The sequence below is a fragment of the Mesoplodon bidens genome (genome assembly GCF_964165515.1).
Source record: "Mesoplodon bidens genome assembly, chromosome: Y".
NCBI classification, from domain to species: domain Eukaryota; kingdom Metazoa; phylum Chordata; class Mammalia; order Artiodactyla; family Ziphiidae; genus Mesoplodon; species Mesoplodon bidens.
In genome coordinates, this window is record NC_138180.1 from 52,521,822 (window position 1) to 52,547,636 (window position 25,815).

Sequence of the window (25,815 nt, forward strand, 5' to 3'; positions counted from 1 at the left end):
AGAACTTTGGCTGGAGCGGGAGAGATGTGAGAGACGGGAAGGTGACTAGATGCTGAGGGTGGCATCTAGGGGACACCTGCTCAGACCCCTCCCCACCACTGACCACCAGCGTAGAGGCGGGGACTTCAGCCCTAGAACCACAAGGAACTAGATTCTGCTGTTAACCCAAATGAGCTTGGAAACAGGCTCTTCCAGATCCACTCCCTTGGGAGCCCAGTGGGTAGACATCTCGATTTTGACCTTGTCAGACCTTGAGCAGGAGACCCACAGGCAAGACTTCTCACCTACAGGGCAGTGAGATCCTATGTTGGTGTTTGTTCGAGCTGCTACACGCGGGGTGATTTATTACAGGTGCCATAAAAGTCAAGTGCATTTGTAGCATCAACATTCTAATGCGTTCCAGGCTCTCTGAATTGGGGGCCGTGGCCGGAAGCAGCTGGTGACGACCCCAGCCCCTGCATTCACTGCTCCAGAAACCACGTTAAAACACAGACGCTTCGGGGAAACTGGGCAAGAGGACAGGAGGCGTCAGCTGGCATTGCTATGCCTCCACAGATAACATGCCTGGCAGCGGGCCTTTCTTTTTGGACAAACACCCAGGGACAGGTCCACGCCCCCACTGTTCCCTGGGTTCCACCTGCTTCTAGGTCCTTCTTATTCTATCACTGTGGCCACACCTGGGGCTCTTGCAGGAAACCCTTGAGGGTGGCAGCTATGGAGGCTTTCCCTGATGCTCTTTTCTGGGCACACCTGGGCATGCCTGGCACACCAGGGTGCACCTGGCCAAGGGGGGCAGCTGATACCATGGTCTTGCCAGGGATCCTGGGAAGGCTTCCTGGCCTCGGTTTTCTCATCTGTAGGACAGAGGGTCACAAAGACCAGAAGGACCCTCCTAACCCAGCCTTGGATTCCACCAAAGAGGTCTGTATGCTGAGCATCTCCAGGTGGCCTGAGTGGAGGGGGGCAGCCTGCACGTTGGGGGTGACCCCCCAAGTCAGACCAGCTGGGTTCACTTCCTGTGGCGATGGGGGGAGACCCAGAGTCCAGGTGCGGGGGTCACAGTTCCAGAGGGTTGTGGAGTGTGCGATCCTGGGTCCTAGCAGGGGCAGGAATCCTGGTGGGGCTGGGGTGGAGATCCTTGGTCCTGGGTGTTGGCGGGCACTGATGACAGGGAGGAGGAGGTCTCTGCTGGTGTGTGTATGAGGGGTGCTGTCCAGTAGGTGTCTGAATTGGGGGGATATGGATGTGGTCCAGGGTTCTGGTGGGTATTAAGGCCCCTGCAGGGTCTGGGGTTGCCAGGTTTAGGGTTTCTGTAAGGTTCTGGATAGGGGTCTGTGTGGGGTCTTACTGGGGGTCTGGGTTGGGGAAGTGTGGGGTGGGAGGGTCCTAGCTGTGATCTGGGCGGGGTCTGTGGTTCTAGTGGGGGTCTGGTGGAAGTCTGAGCTGGGGGTTCCACGCTCCAGGAGGGATCCACGTGGGAGTCCATGGTCCTGTCTGGGGGGCCTGGTGTTCTGTTGTGGAGGTGGGCAATAGCCTAGAGGGAGTCCACGGTCTCAATGGAGGGTCTGAGGTCCAGGGGGGCTCTTGTGGTCCGAGGGCCGGATTGGGGGTTCCGGGCAGGAGTCCAAGGTCGGTTGGGTCCACATCTGGGTGGGGGTCCTGCAGCCAGGCAGGGGTCCTGGGGATCCGGGTGGGGTCCATGGTCTGAGCAGGGGTCCGGGGTCAGGAGGGGTCCCAGGGCCCAGACAGGGAGGGGCCGCTGGTTCGGGCGGGGGTCCCTGGGGTCGGGGGGTGGTCCCTGGGTTCCTTGGTCTGGGCGGGGGTCCCTGGTATCCTTGGTCTGGGCGGGGGTCCCTGGGGTCCTCGGTGCGGGCGGGGGTCCCTGGGGTCGGGGGGGGTCCCTGGGGTCCTTGGTCTGAGCGGGGGTCCCTGGGGTCCTTGGTCCGGGTTGGGGTCTGGGGCCCCGGCGTCAGGCAGAGTCCCGGGGTCCGGGCGGAGGTCGTCATCCGGGAGGGGGTTCGCGGTGCGGGCGGGAGTGCCTATTCCGGGCCGGGGTCGGGGGTCTGGGGTCCGGCGCCCCGGGTCAGGCGGCGTCCTGGGGTCCAGGCGGGGTCCGGGCGGGGTTCGGGGCGGGCGCGTGGGCGCGGGGGGCGGGCCGGCGCGGGCGCGTTTCCGCCGTCCGGCGGGGCTCTGAGTCCCGCGGGCGGCGCGGAAGCGGCGGCCGGGCAGCCATGTCGCCTTTGTCTGCGGCGCTGGCGGCCCTGCGGGTGTACGCGGTGGGCGCGGCGGTGGTCCTGGCGCAGCTGCTGCGCCGCCGCCTCCCGGGCTTCGCGGAGCCAGGTCAGCGGTCGGCGGGGGGCGGGGGCATCGGCGCCGGGAGCGGGCGGGGGGCTCGCGGCGGCGGCGGCGCCCGGCCGGGGTCGCGCCCATCGCTCGGCCGGGACCCCCAGGGTGGGGGAGGAACGGGGGAGGGGCGCGGCGGGGACCCGCGTGCCCTTGACCCCGGCCGCCGGTCAGGGCGCGCCGCGCCGGGCGCTCCCGGAAGCAGGGCCGGGCGGCCGCGCGGGGGGAGGGAGGTGCGCCGTCCCCACGCGCCTCCTCCCCCGCTCCGCGCATCCCGGGCCGGGGTCGGCCCGGGGGTCCGCTCCCCGCGCGCACTGCGGGCCGGGGTCCCCGGGGTCCCGCGCGCCCCGCAGCCCCGCGGCCGGGGCGAAGGAGGGGGCGCTCGAGAGCCCGGCCGCGCGCAGGGTCAGGTAGGACGGGCCCTCCCGGGGTGGGTGGGGGACGCCGGGCGCGCTCGGGGGCGCGGCGAGTCCTGGAGGGAGGGGCTTCCGTTCTGGGGCACCTTGTTCCTCTGGCCCCCGCGACCTCCGCGGCGTCTCCGGTCCCAAACTTTCCGGGGACCCGTTCGCGCTCTTCACGCACGTTCGGGACCTCCGGGGGGCGAGGGGGGGTGGCGGTGCGTCTGGGGCTGTGTCTGGTCGCAGCGGCGTGCCCAGGACGTAAAACGGGGAAACGTGTAGGAATCTCTGTCTGCCCTAATTTGCAGGAGATCACACTCTCCCTAGGCTACGCGAGCATACATGACATTGTATTTTTAGGTGACAGATGACTCCTTTCTAAAACAAAGTATACTGTGGGAAGAGTGGTGCTGTGTCACCTTGTGCCCGGTCTCTCTACTGTGTGGCCTAAGGGGATAGATAGAGTCTCAGGTTCACCCGTGTTTCCACCCTATGGACCTGGAACCCCCAGCAGCATCTGGGCAACACCCCTGAGACGCGGGGGTGAAAAAAAGGCAAAGAACATGTGACTTTGGTTGTGAAAATACTTGAGAATCGCTCCACTCCCCGACGGCAGGGGCGCTGCCGGGGCCACACTTTGGAAACCTGCAGCTCCCCAGCAGGAGTAGATATTTTTATATGAGCTCCACCCTCCCAGGCCTCCATCCAGGGAAATACATCTTCCAGGTTTATGTGAGGTGAGCATTTGGTTTTCTGATAAGCTGGATTTCGGTATTTTTTTATTAAAAAAACACATTGAGAGCGATCAGAAATGAACAGAGGGTAAGACCCCAGCCAGTAGTACCTGGGGCTCGGGGGTGGGGTCCGCATAGTCACCTTTGAGATCAGGACTGGCTTGAAAACAGCGAAGAGGTATGGAAAGCTGTCCCAAGTTGCCCCGCGCTCCACTCCGAGTAGTTTTGCTCGGCAAGACAGCGTCTGGCTGTCTCGCCTGGGAGCCCGTTTAGCTGCTCGCAGAAAAGACAAGTTAAGGATGGAATTTAGACTTGTCGCTGTTATCGCAGCAGCACCCCAAAGTGCGTGCCTCGGAAACGTGTTGGAGATGCATCCAACCTGAGGGCTTGCCTTGTGGTTTCCACCTGTTGATTGATTGAGGAAAAAAAAAAAGTTGTGGAAAGGCAAACCAGCCATGAAGCCATGTGTCAGCCGAGGGCATCCTTATTCCGGCTTTTGCAGAGGGTTGTTTCATCGAAAGATGGGCTTGCTGTGTGCAAGCCACGTGGTCTGCGGGGTTAGAAATCATTTTAGGTCTGGGCGGAGGAGTGAACGAACATCCATCCCTTGTGCCTGGTGGTGGCCGGTGTCCCAAGTGGCACTGTTCCTCTGCTTTTGGACCCATTTTTTATTTGCCCCTAACTGGACTTAACCTTTGCGGGGGAGGAGACATTGAACTTTGTCCCGGTATGGAGCTGAATAAACAGTAACCAGAGGCCCAGTCCACATGGAGAGTAGCTGGGGTTTGTTGTTCTGAACCATCACGTTTTCTTTTTTTTTAAAATAATTTATATAGTCTATATAAATAAAAATGTGCACAGTATAAGATAGTTGATACGGAAATATTCTCTTATTTATATATTCTAAACGGGTAACGACAAACCACAGCGGTGATTATTGAAGTGCATTTGCTATTGTGAAAGTTCTTTGATAACCCACCCTGAGCGGTCAGATCATGCATCAGATTTCAAACTACCTTGGTTACGATCGTTTGCTAATATTTGCATGTCAGATATTCAATATCTAGAGAATCTGTCTGTAGATCGTCTCAGCGTTTTGATGAGTTGCTTGTGCATACTGCACATATTTAATGCAGGAATAAAACTTTTATTGGGACTCAGATAACATGGAGCTGCCTCACAGTTATTACTGTTGCTTTGGAATTGTGGGTGGTCCTGCACATTTTACCAGGTGGGGGACAGGCGTGTGGTGTGAGTTCACGTGGATTCTATGAAAAGGTGAAGGAAGATGCTGAAAAAGTAACCCACTCCTGAGTGTAACCTTAAAATGCGCCATCTGTAAACAAGATCATTACAGACTCATGATTGTTGCAGGTTGTGCCTGGATAGAGACGTGTGTAAGCAAATTAAAAATTCCTGTAAGAGACTCTGATTTCCAGATTCTCTGTGGCGATTGTCTATTACAAATTAAATGTCTCTGATGCATCAGTGAGTTTTGAAAGGGAGAGAAAATCATCCAGATGCGTTTTACAGGGCAGTTCTGATACCACACAGACATTTCCCTTAAGAATTCTGTTGGAAATAGGAGGTAGGTCTGGAAATGGACTTCTGCTGATGGGCTGACACCCCAAAAGATGTCAGCTGGCCCATTTATGAAGCTATTTTAGGGTGGATCCTGGTGTTCAAACTGTAGGGTTTTTAAAAACCGATAAAGAGGAAGTTATTTCTCGTTGGTGTTGTGTACAGATGAACAGTTGGGGGTTGTGGATCCAGGGAGGTGAAGCCACAGTTTTCATGATCTTAGGCATTTTTTACTCTTAAAAAAAAAAAAAAAAAAGTACTCCCCCCACCAAAGAACTTTTTTTAAAATAAATTTTTAAATTTTTACTTTTCGGCTGTCCCACGCAGCATGTGGGATCCTAATTTCCTGACAAGGGATCGAACCCATGCCCCCTGCCTTGGAAGCGTGGAGTCTTAACCACTGGACCTCCAGGGAAGTCCCCAAGAGCTTTTGTTTATGTGGCTTTTACTTATCCATGTGGATCCTGTTCACTTACATGTTAATTAAATTTAAATTTATTTGAAATGAAAAAAAAATGTGAACAGAAATTTGAAATGGAAATTTACAACATATATTTCAAGTAACATAACAAGTCACTTACATGTTATTCCCAGTAACATTTTTTCCCAGTGAAGAATAACTATGTTCTCCAACACAAACAAACAGAAATCAGGGAGAGTGGCCCTGTTTTTGGTTCTTGCCAGTTTCCTGAAGTACCCACTAGGCAGAATGCAGCTGATGCTCCACTTGGTGGCTTCATCCTGTGTCTTGTGACATGTTCCTTGTGTTGGTGAAGCTGATCGGGAAGATCTGGCTGGTGTCTCTGATGTGAGAAAAGGCAGGACCTCGCCACATCCCTGGCAGTGTCTTGGCGACGGTCCCCCCCAGAGATGCTCAGGCCGCCCTGTAAGAAGGACCCTGTGGAGAGGCTGCTTTGACAAAACCTTGATTCCTGACTGACGGGAGATGTAGACCTTTCCCTCCAGACAGTGGAGGGTGGCTTTGTGCAGCCGCCTTCAACGTATGTGCTCAGAACCCTCCTACTGTGTGTCACCTCCTTGGAGGTTCTGACATCATTGGCCCGAAGGAAGTGATGCCGCAGGGGGAGGCCCCACAGGCGGTGCCTCCTTAGGTTGTCACCGTGTCAGGGATGCTTCCTGCTTTGTGGGCAAAAGTTTGCGCCAGGATGGCGCTGGATTCCTTCAGCCAAATCACAGCAATAATTCATCATCATCATCAAGGTGTAGTCGGATCTGATAAAACTGAATCGCGTGGCCCGTGCGGGATGTGGCAACTCATATTCCAGAGCCCAGGTGTGGTGCCCGCTGTGCAGTTCCCGTCGCTTTTTGGGACCACCTTTCCCACGCTCAGGTGCCCCATCCTGGCTTGGCTGTAGGATGTGCGGTTTGGGGGTTTCCTCTTTGTGAAAGTCCTGGCTGTGTCGGAACCCCTCCTCCTGTCCTGGAGACTCTGCTGCCCCAGCCCTGGCTACGACGTGCCCCTCAAACCAGCCCCCCCAAGCGTGACCTCTCCCGGAAAGCCTCCGGTGGGCCCTTTTGACCGCAGGGCGCCCAGCACCAGGGGTGATGTTACCACTCATAGCTTTTTATAGTTTTGTTCTCATCAGCAGAGCGTCTGGGGGCGGCTGTAACAAAGTACTTAAAATCATGGAAGTTCATCCTGTCTCTTTCTAGAGACCAGAAACCCGAAGTCAAGGGTGTCCCAGGGCCGCGCTCCCTCCAGAGGCTCCAGGGGAGGGTCCTTCCAGCCTCTTCCAGCTTCTGGGGGCTCCAGGCGCCCCTGGGCTCGTGGCCGCCTCCCTCCCGTCTCTGCCTCTGTCTTCACGTGGCTTCTCCTCTGTGTCTCTCCTCTTCTGTGTCTTAGAAGGACCCTGTCATTGGATGCAGGGTCACCCTCATCCAGGAGGACCTCATCTCAGACCCTTCCCTGCATCACATCCGCAAAGACCTTTTGTCCAAATAAGGTCCTATTCTGAGGTCAAGGTGTCCCAGGGCCGCGCTCCCTCCAGAGGCTCCAGGGAAGGCTCCTTCCTGCCTCTTCCAGCTTCTGGGGGCTCCAGGCGCCCCTGGGCTTGTGGCCACATCCTTCCTGTCTCTGCTTCTGTCTTCCCGGGGCTTCTCCTCTGTGTCTGTGTCTCTCCTCTCCTGTGTCTTGTAAGGACCCTGTCATTGGATGTAGGGCCACCCTCATCCAGGGGGACCTCATCTCAGACCCTTCACTTCATCACGTCCGCAAAGACCCCGTTTCCACCTAGGTCCCACTGTCAGGTTTAGGGGGGACATGAATTTGGGGAGGGGGGCCGCTTTCAAACCACTGTCGTTGTTACTGGGTTTTGGTTTTGAACATACGCCCCACACTCAGAAAACACCTGGTTGGTGCACTTTGTGTTTTAACCCCCTGAGTGCTGTACAGGGGGTTGAAAGCTCGCAGACTTAACCCATTTCAGGGGGAAGTCTGTTCCATGGACATCATTTGAGGAAATCAAATAAGTAATAAAACTAACATTCATGCTCTTAAAGCATATCTTTTTCTCTCTGTGTCTAGGCATATATATTTATGTATATTTGTTTATGATTATTTACTTAAAAAGTTCTCTTTTATTGAAGCATACTTGACTTACAATATTGTGTTAGCTTCAGGTGTACAGTACAGTGATTCAATTATACATATATATTCAGATTCTTTTCCATTATAGGTCATTACAAGATATTGAATGTAGTTCCCTGTGCTATATGGTAGGTCCTTGTTGCTTATCTGTTTTATATATAGTAGTGTGTATCTGTTCATCCCAAACTCCTAATTTATCCCTCCGCACCTTTCCACTTTGGTGACCACTAGTTTGTTTTCTATGTCTGTGAGTAACAGCCAGCTTTTAAGAAAACTCAGCTGCCCTTTTGGGTGTCCTGGCCCTGATTGGCAGCTCCAGGAAGCCGAATGTGTGGGCACCACCAACAGTGGGAACCCGGGGATCTGGACCTAAGGTCGACTTCCCCACTGACAGCCGGGCAGTGCTGCACCACAGCTCATAGGTATCTCTGTGCCCAGGTGTGAGTGCCCACGGTGGGCATTTTGAGAAGTTCCAGGGATTGAGAAGTCCAGTATTGCCCCAATCTGGTTCCTGATCCCAGATGCACCTAGGAGAAAAATAGAGGGACGTCCCTGGTGGTCCAGTGGGTTAGACTCCGCGCTCCCAATGCAGGGGGCCCGGGTTCGATCCCTGGTCGGGGAACTAGATCCCGCATGCCTCAACTGAAACCTGACGCAGCCAAGATAGATAGATAGATAGATTTTAAAAAAAACAAAACAACTAGAGCGTGTGCAGTTCAGAAAGTAATATTTTTAACTTTCTTTAATTGATATATAGTTGATGTACAGTATTATATAAGTCTCAGGTGTACAACATAGTGATTCACAGTTTTTAAAGGTTATACTCCATTTATAGTTATTATAAAATATTGGCTGTACTTCCTGTGTTGTACTATATATTCTTGTATCTTATTTATTTTATACTGAGTATTATAGTTCATTCTTCTCAACCCCGTTCTCCTATATTGCCCCTCTCGCTTCCTTCTCCCCACTGGTAACCAGTAATTTGTTCTGTATATCTGTGAGTTTGCTTCTTTTCTGTTATAGTCACTAGTTTAAAGAAAAAAAATTTTTTTTTGGATTCCACATATAACTGATACCATACAGTATTTGTCTTTCTCTGTCTGACTTATTTCACTCAACATAATAATCTCCAAGCCTATCCATGTTGCTTCAAATTGCGCAATTTCGTTCCTTTTTTATGGCTGAGTCATATTCCACTGTATATATGTACCACATCTTCTTTATCCATTCCTCTGTCCATGGCCAGTGGACGTTTAGGTTGCTTCCGTGTCTTGGCTGTTGTGAATCATGGTGCTGTGAACATGGGGGGTGCATGGATCTTTTTTCTAATGAGTGTTTTTGTTTCTTTCGGATAAATATCTAGGAGTGGGATTGCTGAATCATATGGCATCTCTATTTTTAGTTTTTTAAGGAACCTCCATCCTGTTCTCCACAGTGGCTGCATCAGTTTACATCCCCACCAACGGTGTAGGAGGGTTCCCTTTTCTCCACACCCTCAACAGCATGTGTTATTTGTGTTCTTTTTGATGAAACCCATTCCGCCGGGGGGTGAGGTGATATCTCATTGTGGTCAAAAAGGCATCATTTCAAAACATAAAATTAGAAAAAGCTCGTATTTAATGCCACTCTGCCAACTTAATATCCGCTTGAGACCCTCTGTTTTCGTCTTCTGATCGGAGCCACATCTGATGGTGGTGTGTGGCACGCGTGCTTGCTGACCAGGTTTTCGGCTGGGGTGGGGGTCATCTTGGGCTGGTGGGGCGCTTGGGAATGTGGCCTCCATCTGGAGAACGAGCCCCCCTGCTTGGCATCGGGGCTCCTGGATTTCCTAGAACAGGACAGAGTAAAGCAGCTCAGGTGAGGAAAGAGCTGTCATCAGCAGCCCAAAGACGATCCCCAAACTAACAATAAAAAACGCGTGTCTTCGGACGCACCTGGATGGAAGAGTTGCTGGCTTGTCAGACTGGCCCCTCTGCTTTGCCAAAGCCACGAGCCGGAGCGGCGGCCCCCGGGGTCCCTCTCCGTGCGCCCTTGGTTCCGGAGCAGCCCCGGTCCCCGCCAGCCGGAGCCGGGTCTCTTCTCACGCTGTGTTTGTCTCGCTGCTTCTCGGCAGGTCGTCCCGAATGAGCGGAGGCCCGGCCCGGGTGGCGCCATGGAGGGCAAGAGCCTGGAGGGCGCGCAGACCGACCTCAAGCTGGTGGCGCACCCGCGCGCCAAGAGCAAAGTGTGGCGCTACTTCGGCTTCGACACGAACGCCGAGGGCTGCATCCTGCAGTGGAAGAAGATCTACTGCCGCATCTGCATGGCGCAGATCGCCTATTCGGGCAACACCTCCAACCTGTCCTACCACCTGGAGAAGAACCACCCCGATGAGTTCTGTGAGTTTGTCAAGAGCAACACCGAGCAGATGCGCGAGGCCTTCGCCAGCGCCTTCTCCAAGCTCAAGCCCGAGGCCGCGCAGCAGAGCGCGCCGGAGCCGCCGGCCGCCAAGGCGGCGGCGGCGGCGGCGCACGGCCACGACGGCCGCAGGCAGCAGGAGCTGACGGCCGCCGTCATGGGCCTCATCTGCGAGGGGCTCTACCCCGCGTCCATCGTGGACGAGCCCACGTTCAGGGTGCTGCTGAAGACGGCCGAGCCGCGCTACGAGCTGCCCAGCCGCAAGTTCTTCTGCGGCAAGGCCATCCCCGAGCGCTACGGCGCCGTGCGCGACGTGGTGCTCAAGGAGCTGGCGGAGGCCGCGTGGTGCGGCGTCTCCACCGACCTGTGGCGCAGCGAGAGCCAGAACCGGACCTACGTGACGCTGGCCGCGCACTTCCTGGGCCGCGCCGCCCCCCACGGCCTCTTCCTGGGCTCCCGCTGCCTCAAGACCTTCGAGGTGCCGGAGGACAACGCGGCCGAGACCATCACGCGCGTCCTGTACGAAGCCTTCATCGAGTGGGGCGTCAGCTCCAAGGTCTTCAGCGCCACCACGGACCGTGGCAAGGACATCGCCAAGGCCTGCTCGCTGCTGGACATCGCGGTGCAGATGCCCTGCCTGGGCCACACGTTCGATGCGGGCATCCAGCAGGCCTTCCGGCTGCCCAAGCTGGGCGCGCTGCTCGGCCGCTGCCGCAGGCTGGTGGAGTACTTCCAGCAGTCCACCGTGGCCATGTACATGCTGTACGAGAAGCAGAAGCAGCAGAACGCCGCCCACTGCATGCTGGTCAGCAACCGCGTGTCCTGGTGGGGCAGCACGCTGGCCATGCTGCAGCGCCTCAAGGAGCAGCAGTTCGCCATCGCCGGGGTCCTCCTGGAGGACAGCAATAACCACCACCTGCTGCTGGAGGCCGCCGAGTGGGCCACCATCGAGGGCCTGGTGGACCTGCTGCAGCCTTTCAAGCAGGTGGCCGACATGCTGTCCGTATCCAAGTACCCCACCATCAGCATGGTGAAGCCTCTGCTGCACATGCTGCTCAACAGCACGCTCAACAGCAAGGAGACCGACTCCAAGGAGATCAGCATGGCCAAGGAGGTGATCGCCAAGGAGCTCGCCAAGACCTACCAGGAGACGCCCGAGATCGACATGTTCCTCAACGTGGCCACCTTCCTGGACCCGCGCTACAAGAGGCTGCCTTTCCTGTCCACCTTCGAGAGGCAGCAAGTGGAGAACAGGGTGGTGGAGGAGGCCAAGGGGCTTCTGGACAAGGCCAAGGACGGCGCCTACCGCGCCCCCGGCGACCAGCTGTACGCCCCGCCCGAGGAGCCCCCCGTGAAGAAGCCGGCGCCCTCGGCCACGCCGCCGCCCGCCAGCGTCATCAACGACATGCTGGCCGAGATCTTCTGCCCCGCGGCGGGCGTGGAGGACCAGGACGGCTGGCGCGCGCAGGTGGTGGAGGAGCTCAGCAACTTCAAGTCGCAGAAGGTGCTGGGGCTCAGCGAGGACCCCCTCAGGTGGTGGTCCGACCGCCTGGCGCTCTTCCCGCTGCTGCCCAGGGTGCTGCAGAAGTACTGGTCCGTGGCGGCCACGCGCGTCTGCCCCGAGCGCCTCTTCGGCTCCTCGGCCAACGTCGTCAGCGCCAAGCGCAACCGCCTGGCCCCCGCGCACGTGCACGAGCAGATCTTCCTGTACGAGAATGCGCGCGGCGCCGGGGCCGAGCTGGAGGACGAGGACGAGGGCGAGTGGGGCCTGGACCACGAGCAGGCGTTCCCTCTGGGCGACGCCGGCCACGCCGGCTACTTCGGCCTCAGGGACGGCGGCTTCGTGTAGCGGGGGGCGAGGGGACCCAGCGTGGGCGCCTCTCGTCGGATGCTTGGCTGTCAGTACTGACCCCGCCGGTGGGCGCGCTGCCCGGGACAGAGGAAATGCGCAAAAGAGAGAGATGGACCTTGGGTGGGGCTTTGGGTGGCCCAAAGGAGAGAGGTGGGCTTTGGTTGCCCCAAAGGACAGGTAGGGGGGCTTTGGGTGGCCCACAGCTGGTGAAAACGAGCGTTTTCTCTGGAGGGGCCCCTTGCGTTGGGACGCAAGGGAAAGAAATGACTTATAAAAGCTCTAGATGTCCGCCGATAGGCTTGCAAATGCTAAGCTCCGCGACAGAAGCACGGCCGGCAGGGATGTTTTGCCTCCTAGATAATTCCGTACCCGCAACATGCGTGTCCTCTGCGAGGGACGGTTTGGGGTAAATCGGAGAAAGACTGAAACCGGCAGGCAGCTGAGGATGAAACCCCCTGCGTGTCCTGCACCGACACCATCCGTGGATGTCAGCCGTTGGCTGGTGAAGGAACCCGTGTACGCTGTCGTTTACGTGGGAGCCTTGCCTCAGGGTAGCCGGGGAGAGACACTTTCGCCAGACGCCCTGTTTTCAAGAGACACCAGTTTTATGTTTGGTGGAAAATGCTAACAGTGAGAGCCTGCAGTGCAACCGCTTATAAAAAAAAAAGCAGAAAAGAGGTGTTGGTTGTGGTGTGTTTTCTGCCATGAATCAGTCTTTTTCTCCCCTTGCCTGAATTCACAGTCCTTGTGAGCCCCGTAGCTACTGGGTCTTGAGGTGGGTTTTTTGTGAGTCTGATGCTTCAAAGGTCCGGTTTCCCCAGAATCCCTTTTCTTGGGATGAACAGAGAGAAGGCGGTCCCCTACTCCTTGGAAACCCTGCTTTTGAATACGGGGGACCCTCTTGCGCCCACGGCTGGCTCTAGAGGGCTGGTTTAGATTTGATTCCCGGAAAGGGCTCTTGCATTCTCTGTTTTAAACTCAACACCGATGGGGGGCGGGGGGCATTGAGTTAAAAATAGTACCAGGGATCATTTTATCTTTGGGGGTCCTTATGGGTTGCTTCCGCCATTGGGGGAAGCGGGAAGGCTGTTTCTAACACTCAGAACTACTTTTATTTATTTATTTATTTTAAACGAATTGCTTTTCTTTAAGAGGCAAAGCCCCTGGACTTCCCTGGAGGTCCAGTGGTTAAGACTCCACGCTCTCAATGCAGGCGGCAAGGGTTCGATCCCTGGTCGGGGCCCTAAGATCCCACATGCTTCACGATGTGGACCCAAAAAAGAAAAAGCCACCACTCTTATCTCTGGCTCCCACCTTAAAACAACCCAAGTCCGGATGGATGTTTTGTCGGGAGGTATGCGATTTACAAATGCCCCATCTCAGCCCTTGGCAATCTTTTCCCAGGATCCCAACATCGAGCCGCATCCCGGGGGCATTTCTCCAGGTTCATTGCCTGGGGACTTCTTGTGGCTCTGGCCAAGGCAGTATTTTATCTTCATGTCACCAGCCTTGAATGTGTTTAGGAAATCGGGTGTCAGAAAGCAGCTTCACCTGCGCCGTCTCCTTGAAGGAAAGCGATAACATCGCTGTCTCCAGACCCTCTGCTCTCCGGCTGGAAAAAGAGCCGCAGAGATGCACATCCCACCTCCCGGGCCGTATTTGGCTGCTTTGCATCTGACCCACCCCCCTCACATTTCTGAAAATCTTGGCTTTCTGTCACTCATGAAAACTTGGGTCCTTCCAGCTAGCCGCCTCTCTGCGTTTCTCACGTTTTTTTCTAAGCCCTGGGGTTGCCGGCCCTCTTCCTGGCTTATACTTTTCCTTATTTAACGCTTTCGAATCGGACGCTTGTTCAAGAAACCCCAGCAATAAACGGACTCCTAATTTATCTGCCCGACGTGTGTGAGTAACGCTTCACACTTGCAGGAAAGCCTCCGGCCTCGAGGGAGGGTTTTCTTTCTGTTTGTTTAAAGAGACTTTTCCGAGCCACGCAGAAGAAGTAAGGCCACTGTGCTTTGTTCTGGGGTCTTTGGAAATCACATCAAGGGTGTGATGCATTTCTGGATCTTTTGGCATCACAATGTGTTTATGTGAAGAAAGCTGCCGGCCGGTGAAGCCTGCTACAGGAGTAGGGATTCTGCACGTTCGTTCCCTGGGCTGTCTTTGCACTGGGCGTAGGGAGGATGATTCTAAAAAGCCGAGCCTTTTGGGGTGCTGACCTCGGACCATGTGTATAGCTAGGGCATCTGGGTTCTTTCCCATCGACTCTGTTCTCTCCCCGTTCCCTTCCTTTCTCTCCTTCCTTTTAAGAAAACGAGGTACCCCAGGAACAGACAGACTGGGAGGTCGGCGTCCGTCGTATTTTTCTCCTTTTGCATATTATGGGTTGCCTCTGTTCCTGGGGGCGTGGGGTGGGGGATTCAAACGTATAATTTTTGTGCACAAACATTTTGAGTTTAAACGGGCCAGTTTTCAGTCATGATAACCTGACACTTCCAGAGCGTTCTCCGTCGAACCGTTAAGTGGAATGTGGCCTTCAGTGTCTTAGATAAAGTATCTTTGCTGGCATCCAGAGTTTCTCGTAAAAACACAGCCCCTAACCGTTAAGGATGTGTCTTATCTGGGTCTGCCCAGGACTCTGCTTCCTCAAAATGGTGTGTGTTTCACGCTCAGGTCTTGCTATAAAGTCAGTTTCCTTTCAGAGTCCCGCTCTCATCCCGGCTTAGGGAGGCGGGCGCCTCAGTGTGTGTTTGGAGTGACCCCGGGGTCTCGGCCACCCTCTGAGCAAGGCCTGACCCGCTGAGAAGGCCTGGGGCCCTTCACAGGCTTCTGAAAGCACCGCGGCCCTCGGACGGTTCATTTTTCTGGTTTCCGCGTGCAGTCTGGACCAATCCCGGACACATAGCTAGAATTCTTTTCCTTGGGAACCTGCAGCCCCGTGTGTCCCCGTCCTATAAATTGTACTGAATTAAGACCCAACGTTGGACGTTTTGCAGCTGTTCTGGCCACCGGGGGCTGGGTTTGCAGCTCTGCCTGGAAACACAAGCCCTTCTGTGCCTCTCACGGCTAGCAGACCCACGGCTGGGCCTTCGGGGTCCTCCTTCTACGTGTTGGGGGCCCTTGGCCACCCTCCTCTGAACTTTGCTGGCTTCGTCCTCTGCAGCCCCGTGCGGGTGGAATACAGCTGCTGCTTGCCTTGGGTGGCTTCAGCCTCCAGCCCCGCCGGCCTCTCCTCCGGCCCTGCCGTGCACACAGCCAGCCCCATCCTGTCATGCTCAAGTCAAGATCCTGACCGTTCAGGCTCCCCGTTCCTCTCTGCAGACCCGGGTTCCTGGCCTGCAGCCCTGGCCTAGACCCGGCCTGTGGGCCAGCCCTGCAGACGCAGGGCCCTCCCAGGCCCTGGGGTTTGGAACCTGCGTGGTCTCCGGGTCCCCCAGGCTGCCTGGGCCCATCCCGGCTTCCCAGGCTATGACTCTGAGGCTGGGGGCTCTGCGTGGCCTCTTTGCTGGGGTGGTTTCTGCCGGTTTTCTGGGAGCACTCTTAGACTGTCTGCTCAGTGGTTTGCCCTTTGGCCTGAAGCAAGGTGGGACGCTTTGCCCGCCTCTCGTTTTCAGCCCAGTTTGTTCACCTTCTCGACTGGCCCACACTCACTCAATTTTTTGGGTGACGTGAGACCAGATGGGATAGGCTTTTAGCAGACGGCAGGTGGCACGAGACAGGGGCAGCTTCCTCAGCAAGTGTTTCCTTAGGGAGACGGGCATCGCTTCCTCTGTTAGAAGGATGGAGCCCGGTGGTCTCCGCAGCTGTCCTTGAAAGAGGACTTCTCCTGAGAGATTTTGTCACGTGGGGTTGACAGCAGATGCGTTTCCCCTCGGACGGTGGGTGTTCTGGGAGATGGTACTTGATGAGTCTTCTTGGGGCTTTTGCTTCCAGGAGGATCCCGGCTGGGTCTTCGTGGAAATGAGGCAGTGACTGGAGGGTAGGTGACATCGGGAAGGTCACGTCTCGTGCACAGCGCCAGGGACGCCGGGATTGGGGTTTATGGTCCAGCGGAGGAGCTGATAATTGTGTCGATGGCCAGTTTGTTACATACATACTAACCTTTGTGATTCCATGCCTGGATGGAGTTGATTCTATTTTTATATATACATATATATATATATATATATGTAATATATAATGTAAATATGTATATAAACATAAGTATATATATTTACATATATAAATATATATACTTTTATATCTTATCTATGTATATCTTCTTTTCTATATTCTGTCAATTATGTCATCTATTATCATCCATCTATGTATTTATTACATATCTATCATCTGTCTACATTTTTATCATCTATGTATGTATTTATGTATTATAATCTATCTATGCATCTATAATCTATCATCTATGCCTTTGTCCATTTTCTATATATTATCTATCAACCTATTATCTATATCATCTATGTATTTATGTATCTATGATCAATTTATCATACATCTCTGTATCTAACATCTTTCTATGTATCTATTATTTATCATCTATATACTTATTATTTATTTATCATCTATGTATCTATGTATTTTCTATTACCTATCAATTTGTCATATCTATCTATCTATGTGTCTCTGTTTATCTATCCATCCATCCATCCATACTATACTTTTATGGGTAAACTGAAGATGTGTTGAGCAGCTTTGATTCTCCCTGCAGGAAATTTAATGAGTTAGCACATTTCTCCTTCAAGGACAGCTGTCATTGGTCAACGTGTCATAGGTTCACACGTTTCCCTGCTCCATAAGACACTCTGGCAGGAACCGTGGGATTCCTGCAGGCCACCCTCCTCCCGGAACCTCTGAGGACTCAGCATTTCCAGCTTCTCACCCAGGAGAGTTGGGGGAGCATCACCCTGCACTCAGTGCCTGGTCCCCTGGCTCCGAGGCTGGTGTGGCCCTCACCCCTTCACACGCACTTGGCCAGAGAGCTACACCATGCCTCTCGGGCCCGGGCAGCTGGCCCCGTAGTGGATGGGCTGAGTGGCCGCAGGCCTGCCTGGGGGGTGTGTGTGTGGGCTCTCCCCAAGGAGGAGCCCGTTCCTCGGCTGTGGGCGGTGAAGCCCACATGGAGGGTCTCCAGTGGCAGGAGGACGTGGGGGAGGTCCAGCCGCTGGGATGCAGTGACCGGGTCACCTCCCTTCCTGCTGGCATCCGGGGTCTCGTGTGCCAGGCCACGGGGGCCAGTCCTGGGTTTGTGATCAGGTTGGTTCGGGGCTGTCCTGCCGTGTACGGCCTCGTGAAGGTGCGCGGCCCGGGACAGCGGAGGTGGCACACGCGTAGTGCCCGAGCCAGTGGTGAGCCTGCCTGGGTGGGCGTCTGGCAGGAGGGACACGCCCTGGGAGGGGCTGGTGAGGTCGGGGCGAGGGGCTGGCAGGGGCCCTCCCTGGTCTTGTCCTGAGCACCCCGGCGAGGCGTTGGGATGGGTTGGGACGGGGCGATGGATGAAGGGAGGAGCAGATACACAGTCGGGGGGGATGGTGGGTGCACGATGCACGTGCAGGAAGGCACGTCCGTACTGCTGGCAGTGCAGGGGGAGACCGAGCAGGGAGCCCCCGGCCCTGCCTTTCCTCCTCTGCCTCTGACCTCGTGTGGACACCTCCGGGTGAGGTGGCGGGAGCACGTTACAGACTGAGTCTTTGTGTGCCCCCCGAATTCGTTTGTGGAAGCCCTGACCCCCGAGGGGATGTATTAGACAGTGGGGTCTTTGGGAGGTGATGAGGGTTAGATAAGGCCATGAGGGTGGGGTCCCCGTGATGGGATTAGTGTCCTTATAGGAAGAGGAAGAGACCAGAGCGCTCTCTCCACCACGTGAGGACATGGCAAGTGTGCAGCTGTGCAAACCAGGAGGAGAGCCTTGCTGGGAACTAATCTGCCCTCGCCGTGGTCTCGGCTAACAGCCTCCAGGACTGTGAGGCACGTGTGTCTGTTGTTTAAACCACCTTGTCTGTGCTACTTTGTTATAGCAGAGCCAGTATTAGTCAGGGCTCTCCAGGGAAACGGAACCAACAGGATATATCTAATATCTATGAAGATGGATAGATGATAGATAATAATAGATAGATGATAGGTAGATAGCTAGCTAGCTAGCTAGATGATAGATATGTAGATGATAGACATATGATAGGTAGATAGATGATATATAGATAAATGTAGGTATTGGTTCTGTTTCTCTGCAGAACCCTGTGTAGTACATATATCTGTATCTTTATCTCTATATCGGTATGTATATATTGGTTGATTGATTGGAATTGACCTACACAGTTCGGGAGATCAAGAAGTGCCACTGTCTGCCATCTGGAGCCCCAGGAAAGCCGGTGGTGTGTTCAGTCCGAGTCCAAAGGCCTGAGAACCAGGCACACAGATGTCCAAGGGCAGGAGGAGATGGACATCCCAGCTCAAGGACAGAGAGAGAGAGAGAGAATTCTCCCTCTGCCTTTCTGTTCTATTCAAGTGTCAACTGATTAGACGGGGCCCACCCTCCCTGGGGAGAGCCATCTGCTTTCCTCCATCCACCTGTTCAAATGCTCATCTCGTCCAGAAACACCCTCCCAGACACATGCAGGGATCACGGTGCCCCAGCCACTTGATGCATACCTGTACTCACCATGCAGCCCGAGCTGGCAGATAGAGCAGCTGAGTGCCATGGGACGTGACCAGGGCTGCAGGCCTCAGCGGGCACAGCTCTTGGGTCCAGCGACTCTGTCGCCCACGTGCTCAGGGGTGGCTGGGGGCCTCTTCAAACTACCTGTTACCTCACGTGGCCCGCAGAGGGGGTGGGGCTTATATTCACACATAAAAGACTCCTGCTTAGAAAGGCCTCTGTCGGGTCCACGTGGAGGCTGTTTTCTCTCCCCCTTTCCACATTTATTCCTGTCATCCCTGGGGCTTCTCCCCACATGGCTCTTTCCTCTGGTGTTGGCCCTTTTAGCATAACCGTTTTTATTTTTTTAAAAAAAATTATTATTTATTTATTTAAAAAATTTTGGCCATGCTCTGAGGCTTGTGGGATCTTAGTTCCCCGACCAGGGATGGAACCCGTGCCCCCTGCAGTGGAAGCATGGAGCCCTAACCGCTGGACCACCAGGGAAGTCCCATGGACCTCTTGTATTTCTCTCGGTTTGGAGGGAGTTGCCACAGGGTTTAGTGGTGACCGCTGTAGGAGGGAAGGTTTAGGATCCATGCAAGGTGACATCACGAGGCTGAAGAGCCGTGGGGCCCGTCAGCTGCCCCCAGCTCTTCCTGTCCCCCTGCTGTTGGTGTAAGCAGCTTTGCTTCGTGGCTGACACCTGCACTTGTTTCTCAAGCTGTGGAAACACGCCAGCATGAGAGGCGGCCGTCAGGTCCTCCTGCCACAAGGATGAGCCGTCATCCAGGTGACGGTGCCATGCTGGCTTGAGCTGGTGCCTTTTCCACATTCCTCTGGACCGGCTGGCTGGGTCCCTGCTTCCAGACGATGCCCATCGGAAGCTAGTTAGGGCTCTCGGTTGCCTGAACACTCATACTTTGTGCTGGCTAATTTTATGTCCATGTGGCTGGGCTGTGGACCCAGCTTTATGGTCAAACGGTGGTCTAGAGATTGCTGGGAAGATATTTTTTAAGATGAGAGGAAGGTTGGGACTTCCCTGGTGGTGTAGCGGTTAGGACGCTGTGCTTCCACTTCAGGGGGCACGGGTTCGATCCCTGGTTGGGCAGCTAAGATCCTGCATGCCCCGTGGCATGGCCAAAAAAAAAAAAAAAGATGAGATAAACATTGAAATCATGCAGCAACATGGATGGACCTAGAGATGATCATACTGAGTGAAGTAAGTCAGAGAAAGACAAATATATAATATCACTTATATGTGGAATCTAAAATATGATACAGATGAACTTCTGTACAAAACAGAAACAGACTCACAGACATAGAAAACAAACTTATGGTTACCAAAGGGGAAAGGGGTAACTAAGGAGCTTGGGATTAACAGATATACTCTATATAAAATATAGAGTATATATGTACTCTATGAGTATATGTACTCTATATAAAATTAACAGTACTCTATATAAAATAAACAACAAGGATTTACTGTAGGGCACGGGGAACTATATTCAATATCTTGTAAAAACCTATAATGGAAAAGAATCTGAAAAAAATAAATCACTAAATCACTCTGCTGTCCACCGGAAACCAGCACCACATTGTCAATCAACTACAATTTAAAAAAAATTGACACCAGGAGGCTTTGACATGCCAGATTGTCCTTCACAATGTGGGTGGGCCTTGTCCAATCAGTTGAAGGTCTTAGGAGAAAAAAAGACCGAGGTTCCTCAAGGAAGAGGGAATTCTGCCTCCAGATGGTGGCGGGACTCAACCTGTAACCTCAGCTCTCCCTGGGTCTCCAGCCTGCTGGTCTACCCTGCAGATTTTGGGGTGCCCCCTCTACACATCTGTGGTTGAATGAACCAATTCCTTCAAATAATCTGTCTCTTTCTGTCTTCCTTTCTCTTTCTCTCTGTGTTTCCTGTTGGTCCATTTCTCTGGAGGGACCCATAACTAAACACTTTATGTCCATAGATGGCACTACAAGAAAGCCAGTTAGAGTTGGGGGTCCAAGGAATACAGGAGCCAAGCCCCTCCCAGTCATGAGAGGACCTGTCAAAAAAAAATTTCATTTCCTCATACTGACGGACTTAATTGCCAAGCATCTTCCTCTCGTGTAAAACACCCAAGCTGTGGTCACCCCATTCGCTGTCAATTTTAAACATTTCCTTGTCATTGAATTCTGCTTCTCAGATGCCAATTGTTTTTTTGTAATTCAGCAAATGTAGTTTTAATAAACCCTTCTTAAAGAAACTGTAAGTCTTAATTCTGCGTAATTGATAGTTGAACAGAGAAAATATTCAACTCCGTAGTTTAGATTAAAACGATATTGGCAATTATTGTTACAAAATAAAATGGTAATATTATAAAGCTGTCAATGTGAAAATTACATTACTAACCAAAGCTGTCAGGAAAAATGAAATAGAATAAGAAATTCATGTAAGTATTCCAATTTTATCATTCTTTAAAGATAAAAATTAAAAATGTCACATTAATTTAATAATACAAGTAATAGGTACATAAACAATTATCAAGGTATGGAACCAAACCCTAAGCCAACATGATACTGATGCCTGCTATCTGCTATCATTAGTCTTCCTTTTTTCGTTCTTTGAAAACTTACTTGAATTTTTCATTTATTTAAAAAAAAATTAAAAATTTTTATTGAAGTATTGTTGATTTACAATGTGGTGTTAGTTTCAGGTGTACCGCAAAGCGATTAAGTTTTATATTCAGTTATATGTATATATATATATATATATTCTTTTTCAGATTCTTTTCCCATATAGGTAATTATGAAATATTGAGTATAGTTCCCTGTACTATACAGTAAATCCTTGTTGGATAAAGAAGATGTGGTACATATATACAATGGAATATTACTCAGCCATAAAAAAGAATGAAATAATGCCATTTGCAGCAACATGGGTGGACCTAGAGATGATCATACTAAGTGAAGTTAGACAAATATCATGTGATATCACTTACATGTGGATTCTAAAATAATGATACAAATGAACTTATTTGCAAAACAGAAATAGTCACAGACAGAAAAATTTACGGTTGCCAAAGGGGAAAAGGGGGAGGGATAAATTAGACTGGGATTAACATACACACATTACTATATACAAAACAGATGAACAGCAGAGGTCATTATTAGTGAACATGCTTTTTTTTTTTGCTATGAACATCTGATTTATTTCCCTATAATGTTAATACTCTTTAACCATCATCCTACATCACATACAACTTTGTATCCTGTTTTGGTGTTTTTTTTTTGTTTTTTTTGTTTTTCACTCCATCATTTCTCTGTGGTTGATTGAAAACCAAGTATAAGTGACTGCAAAATACTTGCCTCTTTTTTTGGTCACTTGCATAAGGTTCTAAATTGTTCATCATGTAAAGCGTGATCGCTTTACAGGTGATTCCCTCTTAGTTATGCATATACCCCCTTAATATCACATTTCTTTTCTTCCCCAACTTTATTGAGGCAAATTGACCTGTAACACTGTGGATGCTTCGTGATGGACGTGCTTAAATAGAATTGTGCAAAGCTCAGGGCATGCTCCGAAGGTGCTGGTTGTTTAATTCTCCCCTGAAGAATCCAGGCACTTTTTCTTGCATCTTTACCAGGAGCCATGGGTGTCCCCAACCTCTGATGTGTTGGGATAATTTTTGGGAAGCGCTTGTTTTCCTACCAGCCCTGGACGGCCTCAGAGTCCCGGGTGGTGGCTTCTGAGGCCACCCCATCACTAATTTGTTTGTTTGTTTTTGGCCACATGTTGCAGCATGCGGGGTTCTAGTTCCCCGACCAGGGATGGAACCCATGCCCCCTGCCTTGGAAGTGCGGAGTCTTACCCACCGGACTGCCGGGGAAGTCTGAACGCATCACTAATTTTGACCCCCCGGCACTTCTGTCGAGTCTGATGCCTGGGCCTGGCTTCTCGGAGTTACGTCCTGGGTCGGCTGTGGTTTTTCTCTGACATTCTCATCCTCTCCACGTCCGTTCTCTGGCAACTGACAGCTGGTGCTGTCGATTTTGGGTCTCCCACCTCCAGCCCACACGAGCCCCCTTCTCACGGAGAAATTCCCGGGACCTATACACATCCACGCCTCCTCCGTTGTCCGTGATTCAGCACGGTCTTCACCCATGTTGAGCAGCTTTATTGAGATTTAATCCACCATTAAATCATACAATTCAGTACAGTTTTCAGGGGACCTGCCTCCTGGTGCTTGGGCTTCTGGCTTATGCCACCCATCGCCGAAAGCATGAACTCCTGCTCTCTCCAGGGATCTGGACAACATGACATGTGCATGGCCTCCCTGGACCCACCATCACTTACTGTGGCACAGTATCATTCCTCACACCATTGCTCGTAGGACTAAGTCACTTTTTTCTTTTATAAATTTATTTTATTTACTTATCTTTGGCTGTGTCGGGTCTTTGTTGCTGCACGCAGGCTTTCTCTAGTTGTGGCGAGCGGGGGCTACTCTTTGTTGCGGTGTGCGGGCTTCTCATTGTGGTGGCTTCTCTTGTTGCGGAGCACAGGCTCTAGGGCGCAGGCTTCAGTAGTTGTGGCACGTGGGCTCAGTAGTTGTGGCTCATGGGCTCTAGAGCGCAGGCTCAGTAGTTGTGGTGCACGAGCTTAGTGGCTCCGCGGCATGTGGGATCTTCCCGGACCAGGGCTCGAACCCGTGTCCCCTGCACTGGCAGGTGGATTCTTGACCACTGTGCCACCAGGGAAGTCCCCTAAGTAGCTTTTTAATGGAGGGTCTGGATGTCTTTCTAGATTGTTTCCTTTTCTGCCAATCTCACCTTAGGATTGATACATAGATGATATGATGTATTCATATACTAAGCTTTCCCATCTCTGCCCCCCCCTCGCCTCTCCAGTCTTAATGCTTCTAGATCATTCTATCCCTGGGATGAATGGCCATCCTGTCCCTCTTCCCTGGTCACCAGACGGGGCACAGGCTGGTATGGTGTCCAAAGGGCCTGATGGTGGCTTTGTCTGGAAAGGTTGCATCCCATCATCGGTCTGTCAGGCAGGTCTCACTAGTGAGACTTTTAAGTTTCTTAATTATCGTGGTTTATCGACACAGCCATTCTTAAGGACCTACGTGACGCTGCATGTCAGGAAAACGTGTTCCTGGGGCCAGCTGACGTGGAGGTTCAGCTATATGTCATTTTAACATCATTCTGTCAATTTTGAGGACTCTGAGATACATGCACACACACATGCCTAAGATGGTAGGAGGTCCATGAAAGGGCGGCTTATGTATGTCCGTCTTCATTTGTGAGAAGAATACCAGAATTTCCAAGTCCCCGCCTATCCCCCATTATTCACGATTAAGCAAGTTGTTTCCATTTTAAGCTGAGAAATACTTCACCATACAATACACCCAGTAAATGGCGCAATTCAGTGGTTTTTAGTATATTTGCAGAGTTGTACAAACACCATTGCTATGTCATTTTAGAACATTTTAAAAATCACCTCCCAAGGGAATCCCTGTACCTGTTACCTGTCACTCCCCACTCCTGTTCCCCGCCCCCAAGGTCCTCTGTCTCCATGCATTTGCCTATTTGAGAATTTCATGTAAATTGAATCATGGCATATATGCTCTTTTTGGGTCTGGCTTCTCTCACTGAGCATCATGTGTTCAAGGTCCATGGACACTTGGGTTGTTCTCACTTTTCTGGTTACTGGGAATCATGGTACTCTGAGCATTCATCACAGGTATTTGAGTGGATACGTGTTTTCATTTCTCCTGGATAGATTGATACTAGGAGTGGCATAGCTGGGCTATTGTATCTCCATGTTTAACCATTTGAAGAATCGCTAGGCTCTTTTCCAAAGTGGTTCCTGCAATTTACATCCCCACCAGCAGTGGAGGAGGGTTCCGATTTCTCTACATCTGTACCAACTTTGTTATTTTCTGTTTCTTTCTCTCTTTCTTCTTCTTTTAAATGGTGTTTTTTTTTTGTGGTAAAAGTCACATAATATAAAACATATTGTGTGGCTTTGATTTATGTTTTGCTAAGGCTCTCTTCAGAGAGGTATGTTGTTATTTCCCAGTGGAGCACAGGATCAAAGATTTAAGCAGTGAAGAAATGAATTGACCACCCACGTGCTCTTGGAAAGAATTCAGGGTGGCTTACACGTGTCTGTGGAAGATAGAAAACACGGAATAGAGACCAAAGTCCAGAAACCTGGTAGATGAGGGACGAGGTAGTGTTGCTGCTAGCCTGGGCTTAGCAAACCCCTGTACCTGGTGTCCGCTTTGTCTCGTGACAGCGGGCAGTCCTGGCTGGGGGTCCAGCTCTCAGTATTTGATAAAAGGACCAGGCACGGGGTCATCCCCAATTCAAAAGGGAGCCAGAAGGCTCGGGTCATTTCACGACAACTGGACAGGGGTCAAGAAGGCAGAGTTCTTTGTTTTGCTTTTTAGTTTAGTTCTTTTCTCTTTTAGGAAGGCTATATTACATGGCATTAGTTTAGACTTTTTAAAAAAAGTTCCTGGGAGTTCCCTGGCGGTCCAGTGGTTAGGACTCGGCGTTCTCACTGCTGAGGGCCTGGGTTCAGTCCCTGGTCGGGGAGCTAGGATCCCGCAAGACGTGTGGCATGGCCAAAAAAAACAGTTCCTACTTTGAGATAATTGTAGATTCACGTGCAGTTGTGAGGATTAAAATGGAGCAACGCTTTACCTGTTTTTCTCCCAGGGCTACCCACTTGCAACACGGCCGTACCATATCCTAACCTAGATGTTGACTTGGGTGCAATGCAATGCTTTTATTCAGAGTTCCCTGTCCTGACTTGTATTCGCGCATGTATGCGCGCCTGTGCGATCCTGTTGCATGTGTGGCTTTGAGAATCCACCATCACGGTCAAGACACTGGGCGGTTCTGTGACCCCAAGGATCCCTGGCGTGGCCCATCTGCTTCCCACACCAACCCCCCACCCTTGGCAGCCACTAATCTGTTCTCTATATATATTCTGTCATTTCAAGACTGTCATAGAAATGGAGGCATACACAATGGAACCCTTTTGAAATGGCTCTTTTTCTCCCCACTCGGCACAATTCCCCAGAGATCCACCCACCTGGTTGCCAGAACACGATGCTTTCTTTTGAATAACACCTGTAAAATGACAGTCACACTAAAGATCTTTCTTGTACGAACAAGGCTGCAGTGAATATTTTTGTTCCTGTGTCTCTGCAGAGCTGTGGGAGTATGTCTGTGGCATTAAATTCTTAGAAGTAGAATTGCTACG

General features: G+C 52.1%; 2 protein-coding genes across 2 annotated transcripts in view; both read left to right on the plus strand.

Moving 5' to 3' along the window:
- The first annotated feature begins 2,213 nt into the window (after window positions 1–2,213).
- On the plus strand, window positions 2,214–11,928 carry LOC308609623 (E3 SUMO-protein ligase ZBED1-like). The gene is made up of 2 exons (XM_081223356.1): window positions 2,214–2,340; window positions 9,781–11,928. The coding sequence occupies exon 2, from the start codon at window positions 9,820–9,822 to the stop codon at window positions 11,911–11,913; it is 2,094 nt and encodes a 697-aa protein (XP_081079482.1). The 5' UTR covers window positions 2,214–2,340; window positions 9,781–9,819; the 3' UTR covers window positions 11,914–11,928.
- LOC308609624 (polyprenol dehydrogenase-like) overlaps window positions 2,225–25,815 on the plus strand; it is a 187,994-nt gene continuing 164,403 nt past the window's right edge. Inside the window, exon 1 of the mRNA XM_081223357.1 lies at window positions 2,225–2,340. Coding sequence (XP_081079483.1) covers window positions 2,232–2,340 — 109 coding nt within the window. The 5' untranslated portion in view covers window positions 2,225–2,231. The remainder of the gene's footprint in view (window positions 2,341–25,815) is intronic.